Consider the following 24,228-nt stretch of genomic DNA (forward strand, 5'->3'; position numbering starts at 1 on the left):
CCAGTTATTAGATGAATTTAAAAAAAAAAATGTTGAATGTACTCTATACTGTAGCAAAAGTCACTTGTAAAGTTATCAATTCGTGTTTTTCTTAATGTATCCTCCATTATGTGATGAAAACTCACGTGTTTGCATTTATTTGAGATTTGTCTAATTTGCCTCAAGACTGGGGCCAAAGCCTTGTCGAAATAAGAAATGCTCTGAAGTCACTATGTTGATGTCTACTGAAAGGGAAACTCGGGAGGAATTTCGTTTAGCCTGTTTTTCAAAAGGTGCCGTCCCCCCATGTGATTGATTCCATTGGACATTTTGTACCTTTTTGTCTGACACCTTTGAACAATATTCCCTGATTCTGTGGAAAGTCTCCGCACATGATTGTCCTCTAAAGCCGTTGATAATTTCAGAAGGACTACGAGAACATCTAAACTTTACACTAAGTCTACTAGACCACCCGAGCTTTATTAAGGGTTAACCCAGTGATTCCCCAACTTTTTTTGTGCGTAGCGCCTGCTTTTGGTCACTTTAACTGTTGAAAAAAATATCAAGCTCCCAAGAATAAACCAAATTTAACATATTGAATTCCTGCAGTCATCTCAGTGGGTGGTATCACGTGGGCTTGTGTTGTCCATAGTGAAATTAGCTCCATCTGCTGGTGGTAACGTAATAATAAAGCGTTCATGGTAGCCCGCAACCCTCAGTTCGGAAACCGCTGGGTTAATCAATTGCACTTTAGTGACAGGTGTGTTCTGAGTCCCATTTAACATGAGTTTGAAAGTGATGATAAATTATTGCTATTTACAATTCTACAAAAAAATTATGGGTCTAAAAAAAAAAAAATGCATCAAAATCTCCTGACGCAGGTATGCAAGAACAAAATATTTTACCTTTTCCCAATTCAGGTATATAGATTATTCCAATTCACAAAAACCTGTCATTCAAACTACTTTTTATATAAAAGTTGTTTTCCCAATGCTCACATTTTAATGAAATTCTGCTACACCATTTAGTTGTTACGACGTGACTAGCATCCACAATTTGAAGTAAATAATTTTCATAAAATGTGAAATTCCCCAAATAAACCCGCCGATTTCATGGCAATTGTTGAGAATCACCAACCACAATGAAAATAAATTCATATATCAAATCGGTCTTTCTGAACACTGGTAGCCAACTAGCAAGGATACAGTATGTATACTGGTACTTTATTCACAACCAAACAAAACAAAGACTTCAACTATTTGACGTTTCATTCAGTGCTGGTGAGGATTGTGTGGAACAGCACGGAGTCACTTTTAGCACATACAGGAGAAAATTGAAAGGAATATCAATGCAGTTTTTACATTACTCAGTACGAACTGTTTTTTTAAGCCCATATTATCTTCTGGTTTTAATTATAAAATTCCCTAAAAATTAACATTTTGTAAATTGTCTTTTCCTCTTTTGGTTACTTTTCACATGATAGTGTCATAACATAACATCCATTTTATGTAAATTGGACTATTGTTGGCATGTAGTCAGTGTTTGTTCAACTGGATCATACAGGAGTATTACACAAGTGCATGAAGACAAAACCTTTCTATACATTATTCACAATATTTACACGTGTGTTTTATTCAGGATGCAAACTTGAGCTCAGTCCAATGCCACAATGAAGGAGGCGAAGTCTGTGCTGCTGAGCCTCTGTCTAGGATTTGGTTTCCAATAGAGACTTAATATCTTTAATGCCTTGCTCAGCTGCCACGGCAATGATGTGCTCCACAGCCTTCATGTGCACCAGCATCTTTACGATGTCTTTCACCTGATCCCTGTGGGCACAAATGACAGCGTCAATGTAACTCATGATGATGCAATAAAATCAGGTTGAAGCTTTGTCAAAGAATACTGCCAGTATTATTACAATACACACTAGGCCCCAATAGCAAATGGATATTAATTTTTGTACCATCAACGGTATATTTATTCTTTTCACTTCAGGCTAGTCAAATTGAGTGAGTGAAACAATAAAATACATTGATGCAAACATTGTGGAAGCTAAAAAATTAAATGGTGAGTCTTATTTTTGCACTGATTGTTTTTACGGTTTCTTTTCGTCTTCAAACGAAGAGCCAATTATTTCGATAAATAAACTTAGCATTGAGCTAAAACTGCAGAGCTCAAACTACCAACTTTACATCACAATGAATTGGGATGAAATTCACAAACGTTGTTTTCAGTATCACAAATGGTTTACTTTCATTTTCAAGAATCACCTGTCGTGTGAAATTATTTCTGTGCTAAAGTGGTGAGTTCCAGTGCGTACCCTTCTGCACTTAAATCGTTTGAAACGAAGAATATTAAAGTCAACTGACTTAGTTCCACACACACTGCCTGTTAGTTTATAGGTCTGATATTGATACTGGGTCTAAAGAACCGCAAGTCATGCAGCAATATGAAAATTCCCATACTTTCCTCCCACTAAATCAGAAAATAAAAATCGGGCTTAACTTTGATACGCTACTTAGGTAGCCTTAAGGGGTCTTACTTAGTCACACGTCGCTCGATATCTGATGCGCCCAGGCTGCTGCGGTATAATGAGTTGGCCAAATGGACGAGGTAGCGACACAGTGGCTCCAATTGAGGCAGCGTCTGCTGGCCTTTTAGCCCAATGAACCACTGCATCGGCAAACAGTCCACCACCTGAGGAAAAAGGCACCAGAGTTGAGCACCTGACTGCAACACCCGGTACTCATTTTATTTTATTTTAGTCTACCTTCTGGGACTTGCGAACATTGTCCTCACAGGGGTCGGTGGTCTGCAGCGCGGAGAGGATATACCGATTCAAAGTGCTGTCTAAAGCCAGGTCCTTTAGACAGGAAGTGGAGACAATCCCCTCCCACTGCAAGATGTTTCTTAACAGCTGAGGACAGAGGACAGTCATACTATCATAGCATATTCCAAAGTACATAACCCCCCAACCCAAAAAAAAAAAAAAAAAAACAAACAAAAAAAAAAAACCTCAACCTCTGCGGTTGAAACGCTGCCCCCCAAAATATAATTGCATATAATAAACTATAAATATGGTATTATATATAATTATTACATTTAAAAAATATTCAGAATCTTCTTACAATACCCCCTCCAAAAATTTGCAGAGAATTTGATTTTGACAAATATGTACATCCAGACCTCTATGATGGACACTAACAACCCGGGCATAAACTATACATTCTTTCAGTCAAGATGTATCACTTCACCGTACCATATTTTCCGCACTATAAGGCACATCTAAAAGCCTTTGATTTTCTCAAAAACAGACGGTGCCCCTTATAATCCAGTGCACCATATATATATATATATATATATATATATATTATATAAAAATCAATATTGAGCCTTTAGTGCAGCTCCATCTAATGGATGCATAACGTAAACCCAGCCTCTACTGTAGCGGCTCTTCTATGCGCCTTATAATCTGGTGCACCTTGTATATGGAAAGTTTTAAAATATAATGGGGTGCGCCTTATAGTGTGGAAAATACAGTATTTTCACCTAAATTACTACTTTCCTAATAGATGGATGCATAATATAACCCCAGCCTCGACTGTAGCGTCTATTCCATGCGCCTTATAGTGTGGAAAATACAGTATTTTGACCTAAATGACTACTTTCCTAATAGATGAGGCTTCGGTGCCATCTTACGTTAGAAAAAAATTGAAAAAAAGAGACAATATTTCCACTAATTGCTGAAAACAGCTATTAGCTTTGCAGGAGAGAAATGTACAATTTTGATTTGCAAACTGCAAGTAGGCAAGGGATTATCTACAAACCTTCACACAAGTCCAGAACTGCCTCTGGTAGAATAAATAGGGACCACCGTTTTTGTTTTCCAGCAAACTGAGCAAAAGCAAAAGCACAATGGTAGTGAGATGTATAATTATAGCAAATCTACGGTAAATAACAACCCATTGAAGCAATAGTGCAAAATACTTTTTGGGGTAGAGAGGTTGGAAGACATCTTCATCCAACGTCCGCCGCACCCGCATGACGACTGTTCTCAACAACTCCTGAAGAACAAAAAAAAGACGGAATTGATTTAGAATGTTTGTCATGGAATTAAGGAGGTGATGTTGAAAGTAGGTCTTACCCGTGTGTACTGGTTGTCCCCGTGCAGCACAGTTGGGTAACCTTTTATCAACCTGCGAATAAAGCTCACCAGCCGTGCCGTCTGACTGTTGGACAGAGGGTCCCACACTTGTTCTGACAACACTGTGTGCACAAACACAATTTTAGTGGGCGGCATTGCTTTGTCTAACAGTTACGGTGACACCTTAAAAGGCCAAGCACTGTTCATTTAAATACACACATTGCTTCATCTTGTAATCGCAACAGTGATATATCCAAATTTTACATCATCTGAACTTTCGGTAGCCAAATGTATTTGTTAGTGTCGATACCTGTTAATTTGGCGAGGACGACCTTCTCCACAATAGCTGGGAGCAGGCCAATGTCACTATCTCCTTTTAACAGTGTGCTGTGCTCCTCAAAACCATAAAAGAGCAGAGACTCGAACCAGAGCATGTATTCAAAATTTGCGCATTGCACCTGGAGAGAAGCACAAGAAGGGTGGGTTACAGATATTGTTCATAGCCAAGTTTAAAACTTAAGAACAGGCCTTGCCTCAAGAGGATTCCATGTGATGAGCTGAAGTCGAACTAGAGGGCTGAAGAGTTTGGGCAAGCAGAGGGCGATGTAAGCATCTTTATAGCACTCGGGGTAGTTTCTCCTCCACACTTCAAATTGGGATTTGATGTAGTCCAGGGAATGAAAGTCCTCCAGCACATCCTCAAACACTTTCTTACATTCTTTAGTGATACGATCTGGAAGGAAGGACATTTGTGTTTGGATTTTGATTGTCAAGAATTTGTCTGGACTTATCAATGCAACTTTTAATACCGCGCTCCATCCCGAAGCTGGTGATGTCCGTTGACGTCTCCTCGTCATCAGACGACAAGCCTTCTTTGTGCTCTGCCCGCTTTCCGTTCTGCTCTCGCGCTTGGCGCCGCCGAGCTCTGACAAAACCAGGATAAGCATGAGATGGCGTGTTCAGATGAAAACTTATTTTATTTCTTACCGTCGCGCCTCTCTTTCTGCTATCCTCCTCTGCCGACTGCTCTCTTGATACAACGTGCGGTCACGACCAAACGAGTCCAGATTGGGAGCCATGACTGCTTTATCTAAAAGAGACAAGAGCCATGTGAGGGCCAATTTTGTTGTTATAACGTCACCCTACAGCTTCACCTCACATTAACATTACTAATCATTTGTTTAATATCCTTTTATCGTCATGCCAAAAGTAACGTGTTTCCAACAATAAGCAGATATTTTTTTACAAATCCATATCGTTGAACTCAGAATGTATTTATACATGAACAAGCACTTATTTTAGATTGCAGAAAAATCAAGCACTGAAAAATAATGCAGTTGACAAATTAGTAAAAGCTAAAGCAGCAGCATGTCTTCTTATGACAGCCAAGTACTATTTTCATTATGGCCACATAACATGCGGTCCTTCATCGAGTAGTAAGGAGTCATAACGATAGTAAATATACCATCATTAATTGAAGACACCCAGTAAAACCTTTCCACCCAAAAGACAGAATTAATACTATTCATTTACTCTTATTCCCATCACTCATTTGAATCGATTACTCAATTCCTATTCACTTACCTGTTTGCAACATATTTGTTACACTCATATAGGTCACAAGATTTGTCATCTTTTAACCAAGTGACTTTAATGGCATCCTGTTGACAGCCAGTTTTGGTCGTGCAAAACCAGATGTTACATTTTTCACATTTATCCGTGCTCACTCACAAACACCCAAGACAGCTCACACTTTTTAAAAAGGGAATGGCGTGTAAATCCCAACCATACAGACAGAGCTCGCCCACACACAGAACTAACGAGGCCGTTCGAATGAATCATAAAAACCTTATAGATGGACTGACTTGAAAGACTTGCAAACTCCGCCGATTCATCTTTTATATCATCCTGTCTTCTCTGGACGAGTCGTGAGGCCCGTTGCCTTAGTAACTGGTGCATGGCAGCCTCCAGCTCTTCGATGGCAGGCACCTGAAACATATGACGCCTTCTGTGACCTCTGAACCACACAAAAGCAGGGCTCCGAGTCACAGGAACGCCTCGCTGCTGTGAGGGAATGGAGGATTCCGACGCACAATTTAACAGTGGAGCTGGAATATTATTAGTGTGGGGTAAAAGCAAGTAACTTGCCAATGCTGTGAATTACAGCAAAAGGGCAGATGTGCTTTTTCCTGACATGCACAATATTGCTATACAGTACTTTTAGGGATCCATTTAAAGTGATAATGAGTAAGGTTGGTTCCTATCCCACACATCACCGTTTAGTGTAATAACCTAGAATCAAAACAAACATTCATGAGTTTAAAAGATGCAGGTTGCGCCATGCAGTGAGTGCTGCAAGACTAAAACTTTTGAACATGCATTTATAAACCTGCAAATACAACCAAATATGATGTGTTGCATTTAGGTAGCACTGTTTTCTATTGTATTCAATTTAGTTACCCTTACTTACACATTAAAACTATCGATTTTAACTATATGCACTGACAAACAGCAGTGATGATTTACTTTGATCAACTAAGAGCTTCACAAACTCCTGCAGGCTAAATGTAAAGGGAGCTGTATTTGAATTAAAAAAAATATTATTGTAATGATTATTGTTCCTTGTACAGCACCTTGTTGGAGCAGAATTTGTTAAAAGTGGCTTAAAAATGAAATTTAATAAAAGATAAAGGGGTCCTCTGTTTAAGAAGAGTTCTGTTTCGATGGCAACAAGGTAACCTGAATTATTTGATTTGGAATTTGACAGTCTGTCAAAAAGCAGGGGTAAAGTCATAGTTGCCACTCATGAGTATGGAAAAACTATGTCAATCAATTAAAGAAAAAAAATAGTGGGTACGGCATAACTGAAGAGTTCTATGTCAGGACCGTCGTAAACAGAGGACCTCATGTAGCCCCTTTTACAGCGCTGAAAAAAAGGCTGTTTTCTGCCCTTTCTGCTCACACTATGCTGTGTCAACATCAATGTTAACCTGGCAATTTTCCAATTTTGAGATCTCAGAGCCATCTGCCAATGTGCAGGAAAATGTCAGGCCAGAAATGTTTAGTTTGTCATTTCACACTCCCCACCACGTTGTGTTGAACACTTTTTTTAAATCATTTTATGCGTCACAACAGATGTATAATCACATCAAAATATGTGTGAAAGGGCACACGGTTACAGCAATCTCTCTTTTGCTGAGTTCTGTGTAAAAGGGAAAAGTGGATAAATGCCAGGTGTTCTTTAACTATGATGCCCCAATTTTACAGGCTCTTTGTGTAAAAGAGGCTACTGTTAGTACCACAAAAACATTTGTAAAACTGACCATGTTTTTCTCAAGTATTTGGGGTAAACTCCTCTTGTAATCAAATCTTTTGGTCACTTAATTAAAAAATAAATCATGTGCTTAGATTACAAAGACACAAAACAGCTAAGAGCAAATACCAATCTCCCTTACCTTTTCACCGAAACACTCAAGCAAGTCTCCAACATACCCTCGCATCTCTTGCAAGAATTGATATTGATCTGCATTGTCATTGGACGAGCCGTCCAGCTGCAGTATGGCACTCTCTGAGGCAGCTAGATGATCTTGGATCTCTGTGTAGCGATTAATGTTGGCGTTGTGGCTTGTACGCATATGACTGAGCCTGCAGACACAATGAGTGGAGGGAAAAAAAAAAAAAATAAAAAAAAAAACGAGAGTAGGAAGTAGGTGATGTGGCCAATCACTTTCTATTGAGTAATTATACAAAACAGAAGTCTCAAATGCAGCTGTGGGGTTTCTAAATAATTTCTGACCAATGCAGAATATGTGGTTAGCACTGTAGGTAGCTTTATGGGGTCTCTGAGACCAGAGCACAGAGAGATGCCAGCGGCCAACATGACAGGGCTTGTCTTCTACGTGACCTACCTATCCTGCAGGCGTTTCTTTACCAGATCAATGGACACTGGGGCTAAGTCACTAACAGAGAGCCCGAAGTGAGCCGAAGCGCCGTCTGCCGGGCCAGGGGGCTTGTTGGTGTGCGGTGGCACCACGCTGTAGGTGAAAGGCATATTGTAGCCAGCTCCGTAAGGCTGAGTATCGTAGCTGTTCTGGTAGTAGGCTGTGGTGTCCTCCGGTTGGCTGCTTTGGACCTGTTCAGGGAAGACGAGACGATGTGGTCACCATGACTTAGGGATGCATAGGATTGCTTGAGAACTGATTTAAATATCATTTCTCATTATGTAAAGTAAAACTATAAAAAGAGTTACAGTTGTGCTCATAAGTTTACAAACCCTGACAGAATTAATTATTTCTTGGCCATTTTTCAGAGAATATGCACACTAACACAAAAACCTAGTTTGTGCCCGAGTGAAGCAATTTGTCATCAACCAATTTTATATATGTACTCTTTAATGACAACAGAAACTACACAAATGACTGATCAAAAATGTAAATATCCCAGTTTTTAATCATTCCCCTTTAACATCAATGACATCTTGGAGTCTTTTGCGGTAGTTGTGGATGAGGCTTTTTTTTCCCCCACTGATGGTAAAGCTGCCCATTTTTCTTTTTTTGGTAAGTTCTTGGGCAGTCTTGTACGAACTGCATGATTGAGATCTCCCCAGAGCGACTCAATGACAACAAAAGCAGAAGACCGAGATGACCGCCCTGGAAGCTTCACTTTATTTTCTGCAGCCAATGAACTTGGCTTTGTGTTTTGGATCATTATCATGTTGAAAAATCCAAGTACATCCCACTTGTAGCTTTCTGGCTGATCTGTGCAAATTTTACTCTAATATTTGATAACATACTGCATTAATTTTTGCCTTTGTATTATCATTCACATTCTCTGAAAAATAGCCGAGAAATTACAAATTCCGTCAGGGTATGTCAATTCATCCCTACAACTGTATATGAAGAAAGTGCCATAGACACAGCAGCAATCATGAGAAGATTGTAAAAAAAAAAAAAAAAGTCACCCATCTATAAATTATGCATTCATCAAAGTTAAAATGGAATAGTGACATTTTCTTCTAGTTCCTTGATTAGACGGTTGAAAATGTTAAGTTACTTAAGATGCAGGCAGGACAATTTGACATGGAGTCACATAATGTTTCAAAATCAAGGTCAACCAACATCCTTCAATTTTCCTCAATGGTTCAACTATTTCTATTGATCATCAAGCAAATGTCATCTAGCTCTTGATTTTGTTCATTAACGTTAGTTTAAATGTCACCGGTCTAATATATTACGTTTTCTCAAAGCCCCAGGAGAGGAAGCATAATTTAAAAATTTGGGTCTAGATTGGGAAAAAAAAAAGCTATTGAAAATATCCATTGCCTTTTCTTAACCACCACTATTGCACCAGAGCATAGAACAACTGTTTCAAAAAGGTTTTGCTTTTCAGGAAGGAGCTTTGTGGGCTTACTCACCTGTGGTATGCTGATCCCTTTCCTTATCTGCTCCTGCTCCCACCGGCTCACCTCTTCATCGTGACCCGTATCCAGCGCCTCGTCGTCGCTGCCTTCGATGCCTGCACGTACGCAACCAACAGTCACGCTACAACGGCTGCACAAGATGGGAGGCCGAACGCACATCTTATGAGGTGACGTACCAATCTCCTCAGCGATCTTTTGCCTCTGGGTTTTGTTCCGTACACCGCTGAACCGGATCCTCTTCTCGTCCTGGTCTTCGTCATCGCTGCCGCCCTGGTCTTCTTGCGTCTGACGTTTCTTTGGGGTTTCCATCTCTACAAGTGGGGCGTCTCCCCCGAGCTCTCTGGCTAGTTGTCGCCGTTTTCGGGCAGCGTGAATGAATGCCGCATCAGGGATCTCACCTAAAGGAGCACATGGGTACCGAATAGGAAATGTAGCTCTATGATGGCAAAAGTACAATAAGACATGCAACGCCATTCTTCAGTTTTCCAATGAACTTTGCATCGATGTTGTATATGCATTTCAACCAGGGAAGATAAAGATATTATGTAATCACTGTTACATGTCCACACACTATTGGTGCACAAATTGGCTTATGTTGGGATGCACTCCCAAAAATTCTGAAATGATTTGCTGCACTTCATTTTGTAGATACCTGGAACTCATTTTTAGAACACTCCCATAGAGGCAAAACATAAGAAAAACACGAGTATGAGAAAAGGTTAATAGATAAAAACGTATGAAGTGTTACCAGGTCTTAGAGTATTGAGGGAGGAGAGCGTGTTGAATGTTGCCCCGGTGTTGTTGCCGCTGCTGCTCTTCTGTACTTGACTCCCTTTTGCCTCTTCCCTCTGCTCGTCAGCACTGTCCACCTCCATTTCTTCCTCACCATGTTCACTGCCCACTTTGCTGAGCACTTCTTCTTTGATGGCAACGACAGGTTGAGGCACTGCTTCTATGGAGCGCAGGGAGAGATGAATCAAATGGACAATGTACTGCATTTAAAAAAAAAAAAAAAGGGGGAAACAGATTTGCTAATCACTACAGGTTACTGTGCTCCACAATTTCAGGGGTTTAACTGGCCAAATAGTGCTTGACATCCAGAGACTAAGTATGTTCATATTGTCCCATTTTCCTTGCCTTTGCAGTGAATGTAGTGTCAGTTAAATGATGCAAATTGTGACACAGACTTCCCTCACCTGTTTTAATGACACCACCCTTTTCCAAGTCCTCTTTGTATTCTTTCTTCAGCTGCTTGACTATTTTCTTGCTGTGATTGGACTTCTTCACTCGGAAGACCTCTGGTCCTTCTGTTTGTAGTCATGTTAGGATGGGACGTAATCATGTCCCAACAAAGAGGAGAAGATAATTTAGAAATATTTTTCAAAATCAGATGAAATCTTCATCATCGCCAGACTCGAGTTATTTATTTATTACTTTGTGTAATGTTATTAACCAATAACTCTTTGTTTTGTTAGGGGAGACATTTTTATATTTACTTCAATTGTTCTAAATGTAAAATAAACTACTCCCCTATTATTTACTCCCCCAAATAGCAAACAAATGTAACCGATGCTGCCTCAAATGTTTATAGCAGCCTGTATTAAAACTTTCGCATAGTAAAAATATCACAAGGAATCAGCAGAAAATACTATAATTTCAAAAAATTCTTACATCTGGGAGAAAAAACTGCACCAGAATTTCAAATATGCTGGCGGGTCTCACATCGCAACACCCCAAAATACCAATTGTAAAGCAGTAATAAGACCTTGGTCATTTGTTTGCTTGAGCATCACCTCACATTCATTTTCCCCCAAATTGATAGAATTACAATTCATTTCAAAGTAAGCCTTTTTGAATAAAGAAACGATTGTGATCACTGAACGAATTAAACTTATGTCAACCTACTGTTGTACTTGCCTTACACCCACGAATACTTTCCTATTAGCTTGGGTTTTTGGAGCCACCTTGTGGCATTAGAAAGTTTTCCATTGAAACCCAGGCTCCGTTAAAAATCGAAACACGGATAAACGACAGTTCGCTGCATTCGGTTTTTCATGTCACTCGCATTTTAATCAAGTGGCACTTAAAACGATTTTTGTCGAGGAATTATTCGTAATCAACCGTGGCGCTCATAGCCACAGTTACGTGGCCTTGAACGAACTTTCACGGTTTATAATAGTTTGTGGACAGTTGTTATCGATAGATATTACAATTCTAACGTAGAAATTAAAGGTGTTCAATGTGAAAATGGCGGCACAGCGCGTCCCGTTAGCTCCACAAAATGAATGCCGGTGTGGTACCTTCTTCCTCGTCATCGTCGAAACTCAGTAAACTGCCTTTGGTGGGTCCGAGCACCGAAGCGCTCTCTTTCCCCCTTTTGTCCCTCCTGCCGTCTTTTGTGGTTTTGAAATTAGCCCCAAAGCCATTGCTCCTGGGGCTTAAGCTAACGTTGTTGTTGCTGGACGTCTCCAGGAACGGGACCTCCTCCAAAACAGGCCCGAACAACGTCGGCGCCAGCATCGGCTGCACATTCTCCTCCCGCTCGTCCTCGTCTGACTCGTTTCTTCGTCGGAAATTTGCGCGTTTGATCCTTTTAAACATTTTCGTTACTAGTGGTGACCAATCATACTTAGATAATCGATACAATCCGATCAAATACGGGTGAATGGACATGCACTCTCTGAAAAAGCCATTTCTGCCCGAGCCGAGTGCCTTTCTTCTTTCGTGTTCATTTAAAATCTGTTCTAGTGGCTATGATTGTTGTTACTCCCCCTACTGCTCAAAACTAGTATGTGCAGCACATGACCTATCGTGAGCACGTCTGCCTCTCATAAAATCTGTTTTGCAGACTGTATGTAAAGTTCTGGCTTCAACTAATAGTCAATCTCTATCATTGGTGGGTTTCAGTTTTTTAGAATAGAAATATTCAGATTTATTGAGGTGCATCTGTGTTAAATATTTACCGAGCTTTGAGTTCATTTATTTTCAACATTGCTTCTCCTGTTCTGGGCAGCAGCATCTTTAGCCATTTTGGATCCCAAAGCAAACCCAATCATAGGGCCTCGCACATTATTGTCCTGCAAAGACTTTGAATATTAATGGTTAGTATCCACCAAAAAGTGTGAATTAAAAAAAAGTCTCCTATTTCCTGAGCCAAATAAAGTCCTTGAAATCCTTTTTAAGAATTATTATTCAACAAGTGAATTGTCTCTTCACCATTTATGAACATTTTACTGCCATCCTCTAAGCTTGGGGCAGTATTTAATATATTGACCGACGTGAGGTGCTGAAGAACCAAATAATTTTTTACTTGTGCTTGGCCATTTTTGTTGTTTATTTTCACGAGGCTAATTATAATTAAGGTACTTTATCAAGCAATTAAAGGACAATCATTATTTGAAAAGACAAAGAGAAGTGTTGGTTTTTACACCAACAACTTGTCAAAATAAAACAGCAGAAAGTAGTGTCGTGTACAAAGTTGACTACTACCTAAAATCAACATTACCTCTACAGTATATAATAATTCTCTTTAATACTCACATCTTTGAGGTGAAAACCAGCACTCTTAACGGTTCTTCTCATGCTTCATTTCTCCTGACACTGAAAGCCGTTCTACTGCCATTGGCAATATTGTCTGACTCTTATTGTCAGCTATGCACATTCAGTGTCACCATGAAAAAGGATGAAACTTTTGATAGTTTTGATAAAATGTGTTTTCTTCTGAGCCTTTTTATTTTTCTCACACTGAGGCAACAACGTTGTTTTGCCAACTGGTACCCTCTTCAACAAAAATATTCAGTTTATGAGATGTTTTGGGGGGGCTTGTGTGAATATTGGGGCACATGGCAAATGTTCACCCCTAGTTCAGGGTCACAAGGACCTGAAGTATATCTCAGCTGACTACACCTCGGACTGGTCATCAGACAATCACAGGCCACGTTTATTAAATTAACTTTATTATCATGTAAATATTTAGTCACTTTTCAGTTGTTGGCTCCAATGCACAATTGTGCCTCTTTGAAACAGTCTCCAGAGGATGCAAGATGCAAACGCTTTTGCGCCTAATTTCACAGTATGCATGTGAAACACTTAACTGTAACTGCCATGTGGAAAGGTTGACGGGGCCCATGTACTTCCTGATCAGACAGTATGCATTCTGCACATCTGACATTGTTCACTTGTGTCATTAAATGGCAGACGTGGGACAGCAGTAAGCGAGGGTTATTACAGAGCCATTACTCAACGTGGTGCGTTGACGCCGTGGCACTATAATAACTGCCGAAATGAAAGTGTCGCCACAGTTGTTGTGATTAATTAAGATCAAGATGACCCCTTGTCATTTAAACAATAATTGGATAAAAAAAATAACTCCGTAATGTTTTCCAATTAATGGCACTATTTGAGTTAAGTCTTTTCGCCCCCTTATCCCATGACATGTTAATTATGGAAGATTAAATTTAGAAAACGTGAACTTAAATCTATGGCTGTTGAAGAAATGATGAACTTTAATCTGTGAGTGGAAACCCTATGGCCTCTGGGCCCTCTATGGACACAATTTAAGAACAAATCAAATCTCAGCGGAAGCATTATAGTAAATCAAATTATCAGTGAAAGCCGCAAATGGACAAGAATTATTTGGTCACTGCACATTTTAATGTCATTTTGTCTCCAGGTTTATATATCGCTTTTGCCAACCATTTAAAAAAAAAAAAAAAAACAGCATCTTTGTTGCCCCCATGCAAGTTTTGTTAGTGTGCATGCAAGTTTTGATTACTGCCCTATTTGAAACTCGAAAACCTAAAAACAAAACAGAGTGCTTATTATCCATCCATTCATTTTCTTAGCATCTTATCCTCACAAGGGTCGTGGGAGTGCTGGAGCCTTTCCCAGCTGTCAACGGGCAGGAAGTAGGGTACACCCTGAACTGGTTGCTAGCCAATTGCAGGGCACATAGAGACAACGGCCGCACTCACAATCACACCTTGGGGCAATTTAGAGTGTCCAAATAATGTTGCATGTTTTTGGGATGTGGGAGTAAACCGGAGTGCCCGGAGAAAAACCCACGCAGGCACGGGGAGAACGTGCAACCTCCACACAGGGGAGGCCTGAGGTTGAACCCCGGGTCCTCAGAACTGTGAGGCAAACACTTTCCAGCTGCGCCACCTTGCCGCCTCTTTTATTATGATTATTATTTTTATAATTATTATTTTAAATTAAAACTGTGAAAGTTTTTTTATATATCTGAACTCATCAACTACAATGCTTTTTGGGCAATCTGGGTATGAATACATTTTAACATGTCCTCGGATGTGGACTGGCAGCGCAGTGCGCGACTGGTTAGAGCATGTGCCTCACGGTTCTGAGGACTTGCGTTCAAATCCCGGCCCCGCCAGTATGGAGTTTTCATGTTCTCCCTGTGTCTCCACGGGCACTCCAGTTTCCTCTCACATTCAAAAACATGCATGATAGGTTATTTGAGACTGTAAATTTCCCCTAGGTGTGAATACGAGTGCGAACGGTTGTTTGTTTCAATGTGCCTTGCGATTGGCTGGCGACCAGTCCAGGGTGTACCCCGCCTGTCGCCCAGATTCAGTTGTGACGGTCCTCCAACATAGCCGAAAGGCAACGTTGAAGTAGTGGACTTTGCAAACAAAGCAGACCATTGACATTAAACTCCAAAGCCACTTGAGGGCACTGTTGTCCCTTCAAACGTAAACCCATTTTACCCACCACGAGGCTTCAGGTAGCCCTCACAGTTCACTCATGTATGAATGCAATGAAGTACAATGACATTTCCTGATCCAGTCCGTATCTGCGGCCAGCCAGCATGAATATAGATTCTATCAATAGTTCTGTTCAAAAGGCTCATCAAATAAGCCTCTTCGTTTATCTTTATGAGACCGTTTCATCAACTTAATTTTGCATAGGAGCTATTTCCTAATTTGGTTAGTTGTATGGCCCACCGCCTTGTAGTCATGATGTTAATTTAAACTGCCCACACAGGCTACACATACTGAAAACGTGGTTGGAGCCTCTGGTTCCATTGGATTCATTCATTCTGGTTTCAGGGTTGGCTACCTTGGCTTATTAAATACAAAGAGTGCATGTGAAGAGGTAATGAAGATAGAGTTATTATTTTTTGGTAAGTGGCACTGTAATTGAAGGGCAACAGGAGCCACACCTTTCACCTTTTACTAAATACTTTCATTAATGCAAGGTTATGTTTGGTTGCTTGGAAAAAATTAGGATGTCAAAATTAATTAATAAATCTTTTTTTTTTTTTTTTTTTACAGCAGTATTAAAACAGTCAGGTTCTCATAGTCATGAGTGTTAGTCTTTTTTAATGACAGATATGTCATTTTGGAATTAGCATGTTCCACTGATCTCAGGTAATAGTGTCTTTGTAGGCAGAAGATTGCTGTCATGATATAAACACCCATGTAAAATTAATATGACAGCTGTGGATTAATTACTATTGTTATCTCTAACGGGGGATCAGAAATTGCTCGGTGAATGGTGGGAGAACATTTCAGAACATTCAAAACCGTCTGCGGAGGAATTAGAAACACACACCATCCCAGCCCACCCTTCCGATAAGTCACCGTGTCTGATTATGGAACGTTCCAACAGTTGGTGCAAGGAAATACCCAGACCGACATAGAGTGGCCAGTGGTTGAAGCCGTGAACAATGACTGAAAACCAATCAACTGAAAGTACTGTGTAAAGTCTCGAATGTCATTTCTCAGTGCAGGAAGGCAGAACTTCAACAGCAACACAGTCCACAATGTAAGACAATATAAACAGATTAATGAGAGCATTAGCATTTTGTGTCGATCGGCTTACATGTCGCAATTTGCAGATCTGACCAATGATGTCACGGACCTGCTTTGCGAAAGACATTTAACGTTCATTACTTCAAATTCCAAAAGCTAGCTTGTTTTTAGCATTTTCACGTGTCCAGTGGAGGTGTACTGTACCTACCTGACGGCCACTAAAGTTGTTTTCAGTCTTGCAGTTGAAATAACACGTTGTGGGTGTGGGACTTGTCCATATAATGTCAAAGTAAGCATATCATTAACAATTAATTGCAGGAAAAGAATTTAAATACTGTCAGTTAGCACCCATGATTTCGGTCTGTAAAAAACATTTTATAAAATAGATATAGATATGGATACAGTGAAGAAAATACGTATTTGAACACCCTGCTATATTGGAAGTTCTCCCACTTAGAAATCAAGGAGGGGTCTGAAAGAGAAAATGAGATTTTGGGAATAACCTCTTTCCCTCAGTCAGAACAATAAAGATGTGTCGTGGTTGAGTCTTTCAACATGACAATGACCTGAAGCACACAGCCAGGAAAACCAAGGAGTGGCTCCGTAAGAAGCATATCAAGGTTCTGGCGTAGCCTAGCCAGTCTCCAGACCTAAACCCTCTAGAAAATCTTTGGGAGGAGCTGAAACTCCGTGTTTCTCAGTGACAGCCCAGGAAAACCTGTCTGATCTAGAGATGATGTGTCTAGAGGAGTGGGCTGAAATCCCTACTGCAGTGTGTGCAAACCTGTTGAACAACTACAGGAAACGTTTGACCTCTATAATGGCAATTAAAGGCTACTGTACCAAAAATTAACATTGGTTTTCTCAGATGTTCAAATACTTATTTGCAGCTGTATCACACAAATAAGTCATTAAAAAAATCCTACATTGTTATTTCTGGATTTTTCTTCTTAGATTATCTCTCTCACAGTGGACATGCACCTATGGTGGAAATTTCAGACCCCTCCATGATTTCTAAATGGGAGAACTTGCAATATAGTAGGCTGTTCAAATACTTATTTTCTTCACTGTAGATTTCCATGTTGTCCTAGTTTGAGGGTGGTTGCTGGATCGAAGAATGAAAATGAATCTTCTTATTTGGATAGCCAGTGGAGCAGGCCAGTGGATGCCGTCCACACATGCCGGAGCTGAATAACAATCATTTGTGCAACATATTGCATGGCAGGAAAACGGTGAACACTCTGTATTAAATACAAAAGCCATACTTCAAGGAAAATGAGTAACTGGTGCATAATGCAGAGTTGCCACTGACTGGAAAATAGAGACAATGGGCCTTGAGGGTTGATTCTAATGCTTCTCCACTTGAACATAATGTAGCTCATCAAGTCTACTGTTGTTAATTTAAATGTCTCTCCCTTAGCGAGAGCCTTGTTGTGGTGGCACAAGAAGAAGAAGAAGAAGAGCAGGAAACACTTTTAAAAGTATAAGAAAGTTATCAGAGTAAAGTACTGTGTCAGCACCAGCACCTCTGCTCTCGTTTTCCCTTTCCACCTCCTCCCTCAACTATCAGTCAAGGTAGCATCAAAGCCTAATCACCAAGAGCCACACTTGCACATCTTGGCCCGTGAAGGAATCTCGCGGAAGGGAAATATGGGTCCCTCAAGGACACTGATAGTTCACACTACACAGGAGAAGAGAACACATTAGAAACAAGCTTGCGCAGCAGCCTTCTTTGCTGTTTCTCTGCATGTACCCTCTCGACGGGAAATGCCCCCGAACAAAAGGTAGGATGTTGTGTCAAAGATCTTGAACTGCAAAACAGACTCTGAGGAGACAGAGTCACAGACGAGGAAAACCTCGGTTTCGAGCTGGCTGTTAATGGTACCCAGATCATGTGACTCGGAAATGTGTGAAGGCTACTTCACTGTTCTAAAAAGAATTGACATAGATCCAGCTTTTATACAGAACCAAGCTAAGGTAGGATATTGCCACAACTACATGGGTGTTTAACACGGTGACACGGGTTGTGTGACACACAGCATAAACTTCTCAAAACAAGTTAGAACTTTTGGGGTGAATGCACAGGCAGAACCTAAAATTGAATTGAATTGAAACCCTCAGCGAAATTTCAAATCTGCATCTGGGTCTTCTCTGTCAAAAAGCGAAATGGCAAAATTCACATCAGGTGTTTTATGCATGAATCGATCATTATATTTCAAGGGATGTCCGATCCCACACCTTTCTGTGACTCCTTCAAAGCTCAGTGGGCCGATAAACCTGCTGGCTGAAGCCTCACAATGGCTCGTTACTGTTGATCAATTGTATTTACACGCCTCCTTCGCCCGAACAACTCAAAGCTGAGACGAGCTGAACTGGTCCGGGAATAATGTTGTCAGCGCCTCACGGAGGGGAAGCCTTGCCCCATGCCGTGTTTACAGCGCCGATGAAGCGCATGCACTTTCAATGTGTCCAAATGTGTCACGCCAGCAAACTCAAGTGAGGGACGCATGGCGAAGCGATCTTTTGCATTCCGTGGGTACATAGCAAAAAAAGGCCTACATCTGGTTTTATAATCTACACCCTGCTCTTTTTCCAAGCAAATCAGGGAGAACAAGTCACTTAAATACACTTATAATACCTCACGCCATAGGATATTTGCTCAGGAGAATCTTTCAGACAGATCCCCATCCGGTGAGCCTTTGTGGACTTTTAGTGAGGAAGCAAGGGAAAAAAAAAATCACATCTTTATTTACATAAACAGAAAAATCCTCTCCGCAAAGTTTAAAAGAACTCACTTTTGGAACTCAAGTGTTTTTGCATAATCCTACTAAAAAGTTGTCTGTAGAGCACAGGCGGGCCAAGTTGGAAAGATTTTGGTCTGCATATCAACATAAAGTACTCTTTCAGAAAGAACAGTTTCAAATAAATTGTTGTATTCATGTCAGTACTTGTTGTGAAAAATATGACCAAAATTACCATTTTTTTTTTTCAAATAGCTTTTTGGGATTAAAAAAAAAAATCCATTTAAAAGATTTCTTTATTTGGTTGTGTTGTAACACTTGTTCATGAAGTACTTGCACAGGCACTGCAAACGCATTAAGAAATAGTTTACAATCATGTACATGTACTTATGGTGTACTCTGTTGTGATATTGAACCCAAAATATGCAACCGCTTAACCGCACTTACACACATTATAAACAATAATAGATGGATAACTTGTTTTGAAAGCAGAAGTCAAGGGAAAGTGCTTAACTATTGTTCATTTTATCTTTAAAAAGGGGTTTGGTAATTTAAAAAAAAATTCTCATCATAATTAATAAACAATGTGCAATTTTGACAGATTTTTGTGAGAAAGATGAAATAAACAATCATGATTTGCTTTAAACTTGACACCTGTGCTAACAAATTTCCCTGGGTTTAAATGTGAATGTTTGTTTGGTTATATTTACATTGTGATTGGTTAGTGTTATAGAATTTGGATGGAGAGATATTTTTTCCCCCCAAAACAAATCCATTTAAAACTGGCCTAATTGAGAGAAACACTTGCAGGATTGTTGGTCACTAGTATGATTTCTCATCGCTCCTCTGAAGTCAGTGGCAAATGAGCGCAGACTGATATGTAGCTTTTCCGCTTTAAGAGCCAAAACGCCACCTGCAAGCGAGTCAGCTGGAGAGCAGGAAATGATGTGCCTGTTTAAAGAAGAACATTGTGAAAAATATGATGACGTTTAAGCCCACTTTGAAGTCTCTTGAACTGGTAAATAAATGATGTGCTCAAGAAGCCTGCTGAAATGGCTGTGGCTCTTCCACCTGCGGCTCTGTGCTTAAATATTCATTTCCTGTCATAGCCACACACTCAAACCTCTCTTTAGCTCCCACAAGCTCCCGTTTGTTTGTCAAAGACTGAAGTGAATGGCAAACTGTTGTTGTCCTAGGGAGGATACAGTACATTAGAGCGAAAGCGTAAAGGACTTATATTTTCCTTAGTGATCGCCACAAACACTTTTAAACTCCTTCATCGTTGGACAGCACTGCAGAGGAGAAAAAAAAAGCTTTTCATTCGGTCTGTTACCATTCTTTCATCTCGGCAATGCTCATAATGGCCTTGAGATTAGCACGCGTTGAGTTAGCTTTCATTTGGCAGGATGGGGGAGCAGGGGGTGCTGCACCGAGGATACACTTGTTGGAGAGAATTATGCCGGGAGGAATTGGGAAAAGAGAATTTTTAATGTGAATGTTGAGAATATGAGGGAGATGGCTCTCTAGTAGCATTTAAGTGTGAGTCTGGCTAATTAGTCTTCCATACACATTTTCAGCACGCTAACAAAATAGTGCAACAGGCAAATGCAATGATTGCTAACATCCATCCATCCATTTTCTGTGCCATTTATCCTCACTAGGGTCACGGGCGTGCTGTAGCCTATCCCAGATGACTCTGGACAAGAGGCAGTGTACGCCCTTAACTGGTCGTCAGCCAATCGCAGGGCAAAAAAAAATAATTCGCACTCACATTCACACTTACCTAAAATGATCACAGTTTTTGTGGTGAATTTGTGCATGTGCATTGAGGTCACGCTAGAGCTCTTGCAGCTGTAAAACAGTTTAAACAGAGAGTTAAACTTTTTGAAAGATTTCCAACTAAAGTCTCGCGAGAGTACATTGCATAAAATGGATGGTTTTACAAGCTTTCTCTACTAATTTATCATGTGATCCGCCTGCTCATTAGTCCATCATGTGTAAAAAAAAAAAAAAAAAAATGAAAAAAGGGTTGACCTTGCATTGACTTTTCCCTTCTCATCTCATTTCCCTGCTGCCTCTTCTCTCCCAGCGTGAATTTCACGTTTTTTTTTTTCCAGGAGTTTTCCCTCCCCAATCAGTCATCAATTAGTTGTTTCACATGCTTGATTATGTTGAAAGAGAAACGATGACTTTTTGTGGCATCATTCAGTCAACCTGTCTTTAACAGGATTTAGGGCCCGGCAATCAGTTACAGCAGGGATTTTTCATCTCTTAAAGCTTGACAAAGATATTTTTCCTTGATTTGAGAGCAATTACATAAGAATGATGCCTTGAATATGTTGGGCCTTACGTCAAGCTGACTCTAACGACACCTCTGGCTGTGAAATCACTTACTGGTGTGAGCCAAAACCTGTCGAAAACCTAAGTGTTCATTTTTGCATCTTTGTTCTCATGCCAATTTTTTTTTGCACCATACTGTGTCATTCCCACCCAGATATATGGAGGCCAAGCAGGGGGTTGCCAAGAGCAACTGCATGCATCTCCTAGGGAACAACTGGGGATCGCTCAAAAAGGCTCTTCAGGAAAAGGTAGATGGGTACTCTCTCACAACGTCTCTCTAAAAGCTAATTTTGTTCAACTCTTTTGCCTTTTATCAAACGCATTCACTGCATGGCCACTGAAATGCACGACACCTCCGCCAAGGCTGACCAATCTTAGTTTGGATCAATATCTGGCAAATACAGTACCTCCTGCCTATGTCTGAAGTTTGTCATTAAAATTCAGGTGTCATCGAAGACTGAAAGTCAATTCGTAGATTGTGTATTCGGGGGAGTTAGACTCAAGTTTTTGTGCAAAACAAAACAGCTCCTGTCATATAAAACCTAGAGTTCTAACCAAATCCAAGTGGGTCTCTGACCCTGTTTTGTTTTTTGTGATGCCACACCAGAAGGGCGCCCATCATGGTAAAGAGAAAGAATAAGATTATGTTTACCATAGAACAGTAAACGTTGCTTATTGTTATGCCTACTTCCCCTGAAGCCAGTCATGTCTGCTCCGGAAGAGTCCCGGAAGTGCAGCGTCATATAGGTTTGCACAATGATAATGCAGAATCTTCTTTTTCTTTCGGCTTTTCCCATTAGGGGTTGCCACAGCGTGTCATCTGTTTCCATTTAAGCCTATCTTGTGCATCCTCCTCTTTAACACACACTGTCGTCATGTCCTCCCTCACTACATCCCCCAACCTTTAAGTATCTGCGAGCAACAGTATGGTTTCATGACTAGAAAGAGTACCACAGATGCATTATTTGGCTTGAGGATGCTTGTGGAAAAGTACAGTGAAGGTCAGAAGGAGCTACATTGTGTCTTTGTGGATCTAGAGAAAGCCTATGACAGAGTACCAAGAGAGGAACTGTGGTACTGCATGCGTAAGTCTGATGTGGCAGAGAAGTATGTTAAAACAGTACAGGACATGTATGAGGGTAGCAGAACAGCGGTGAGATGTGCCGTTGGTGTGTCAGAAGAATTTAAGGTAGAGGCTGCATCAGGGTTCCACGCTGAGCCCCTTCCTGTTTGCCGTAATAATGGATAGGCCGCCAAAGCAGAAAGGGGGGAAAAAGAAAACAACCGCTAGTAATGATTTTCAGGAGCACTTCAACATCAAGGGGCCAAATAACGTGTCAATTAGCGTAGCGGATCCGTGCGTGCATGTTGCGCATTCAGCAGACATATCACCACACACAAATATCACCACCTCCATGTCCACAACTTGTGCTGGTTATTAGAAGTGAGCTCACGCTAACCAGTGCAACTCTACTGAGCTTTAGGTGTGGACATGATTGTGTATCTGTGTTATCTTGAGTCTGGCCATCACTTCAGTGTGAAATGACCCTTTTGCCAGCCCAGCTGCCAAATTGTGGGCAAAAAATAAAAATGTGGCTGCGGTTATTATGTAAATGAGACCCGCTGTTATGTCGCAATACAGCAAAATTCTAAATAGATTGCTCACACATTTTCAAGAACAGGCCGCTAAGAAAAGATTTACTTGGTTGTTTGACACTTAATGGGTGGCCAGGAGAGTTCCTGGCCACCCATTAAGGGACCCAATTCCCAATTCAGTAGTACCAACAACAGAAAAATTTAAATTTTCAATGAAATGCACCTTTTAAAATATTGCCTTTACAGTTAATAAAGGTATTAATGTTTGACTATGGAACATAGTAATATTTTCATTATTGACTATAAGAATAGGCAGCACCATGGGTCAGCTGGTAAAGTGTTAGCCTTACAGTTGTAAGGTTCCAGGTTCCATCCCAGACCTGCCTGTGTGGAGTTTGCATATTCTCCCCATGCCTGCGTTAACTTTCTCCGGGCACTCCGGTTTCATCCCTCATCCCAAAAATATGCATCATTAATTGGACACTCTAAATTGCCCCTAGGTGTGATTGTGAGTGTGGGCGGGCTGTTTGTCTCAATGTGCCCTGCGATTGGCTGGCAACCAGTTCAGGGTGTACCCTGCCTCCTGCCTGTTGACACTCAGCACTCTTCGCAATCCTGGTGAACTTAAGTGCCGAAGAAAATGGATGGATGGACTATAAGAATATTCATTCATTCATTTTCTGGACTGCTTATCCTCACAAGGGTCCTGGGCGCACTGGAGCCAATCCCAGCAAACTCTGGCCGAGAGGCAGAGTAGACCCTGAATTGGACCCCAGCAAGTCGTAGGGCACAAATGGACAACTATTCATACACACATTCACCTCTATGGACAATTTTGTGCCTTCATTTAACTGCACTTTTGGGGAAGTTGGAGGAAATTGGAAAAACATGCAGGAAGGTCAGATTTCAATTTGTGCCCTCAGAACTGTGAGGTACTCATACTAACCAGTTGTCCACCGTGCTGCCACAATGAGAATAATTGATTCAAATTTTTTGTAAATCTAACTTGTCATTGTTATCTGGTTGTTGATGTTAACTTTTTTTTCACATGTCAAAAGGTGAAGCAAGATGTAAGGGGAAATTACATATTTTGGTCGTACAAGTTGTGCGAACAAGATTAAAATGCCAGCATTCTAATTCTATGTGTTAGTTGTATATTACCAGACAGCATAGGTAAATTTGCTTCTAAATTGGAGCTACTCAGTACGGAAAAGTATTGCTGCCACACCAAAATAA

At 40.6% G+C, this 24,228-nt stretch overlaps 1 protein-coding gene across 1 annotated transcript; it reads right to left on the reverse strand.

Annotated features, from left to right (window-relative positions):
• Nucleotides 1-1,172: 1,172 nt before the first annotated feature.
• paxbp1 (PAX3 and PAX7 binding protein 1) lies at nucleotides 1,173-12,283 on the reverse strand. The gene is made up of 18 exons (XM_061802389.1): nucleotides 11,843-12,283; nucleotides 10,739-10,849; nucleotides 10,291-10,494; nucleotides 9,719-9,940; nucleotides 9,537-9,637; nucleotides 8,032-8,255; nucleotides 7,579-7,768; nucleotides 5,989-6,112; nucleotides 5,111-5,213; nucleotides 4,933-5,048; nucleotides 4,657-4,856; nucleotides 4,434-4,581; nucleotides 4,124-4,245; nucleotides 3,967-4,043; nucleotides 3,807-3,873; nucleotides 2,750-2,896; nucleotides 2,522-2,676; nucleotides 1,173-1,805 (listed from the first exon to the last, which is right to left on the reverse strand). The coding sequence occupies exons 1-18, from the start codon at nucleotides 12,213-12,215 to the stop codon at nucleotides 1,685-1,687; spliced, it is 2,805 nt and encodes a 934-aa protein (XP_061658373.1). The 5' UTR covers nucleotides 12,216-12,283; the 3' UTR covers nucleotides 1,173-1,684.
• Nucleotides 12,284-24,228: the final 11,945 nt, after the last annotated feature.

Source organism: Syngnathoides biaculeatus, chromosome 18 (genome assembly GCF_019802595.1).
Source record: "Syngnathoides biaculeatus isolate LvHL_M chromosome 18, ASM1980259v1, whole genome shotgun sequence".
NCBI lineage: Eukaryota > Metazoa > Chordata > Actinopteri > Syngnathiformes > Syngnathidae > Syngnathoides > Syngnathoides biaculeatus.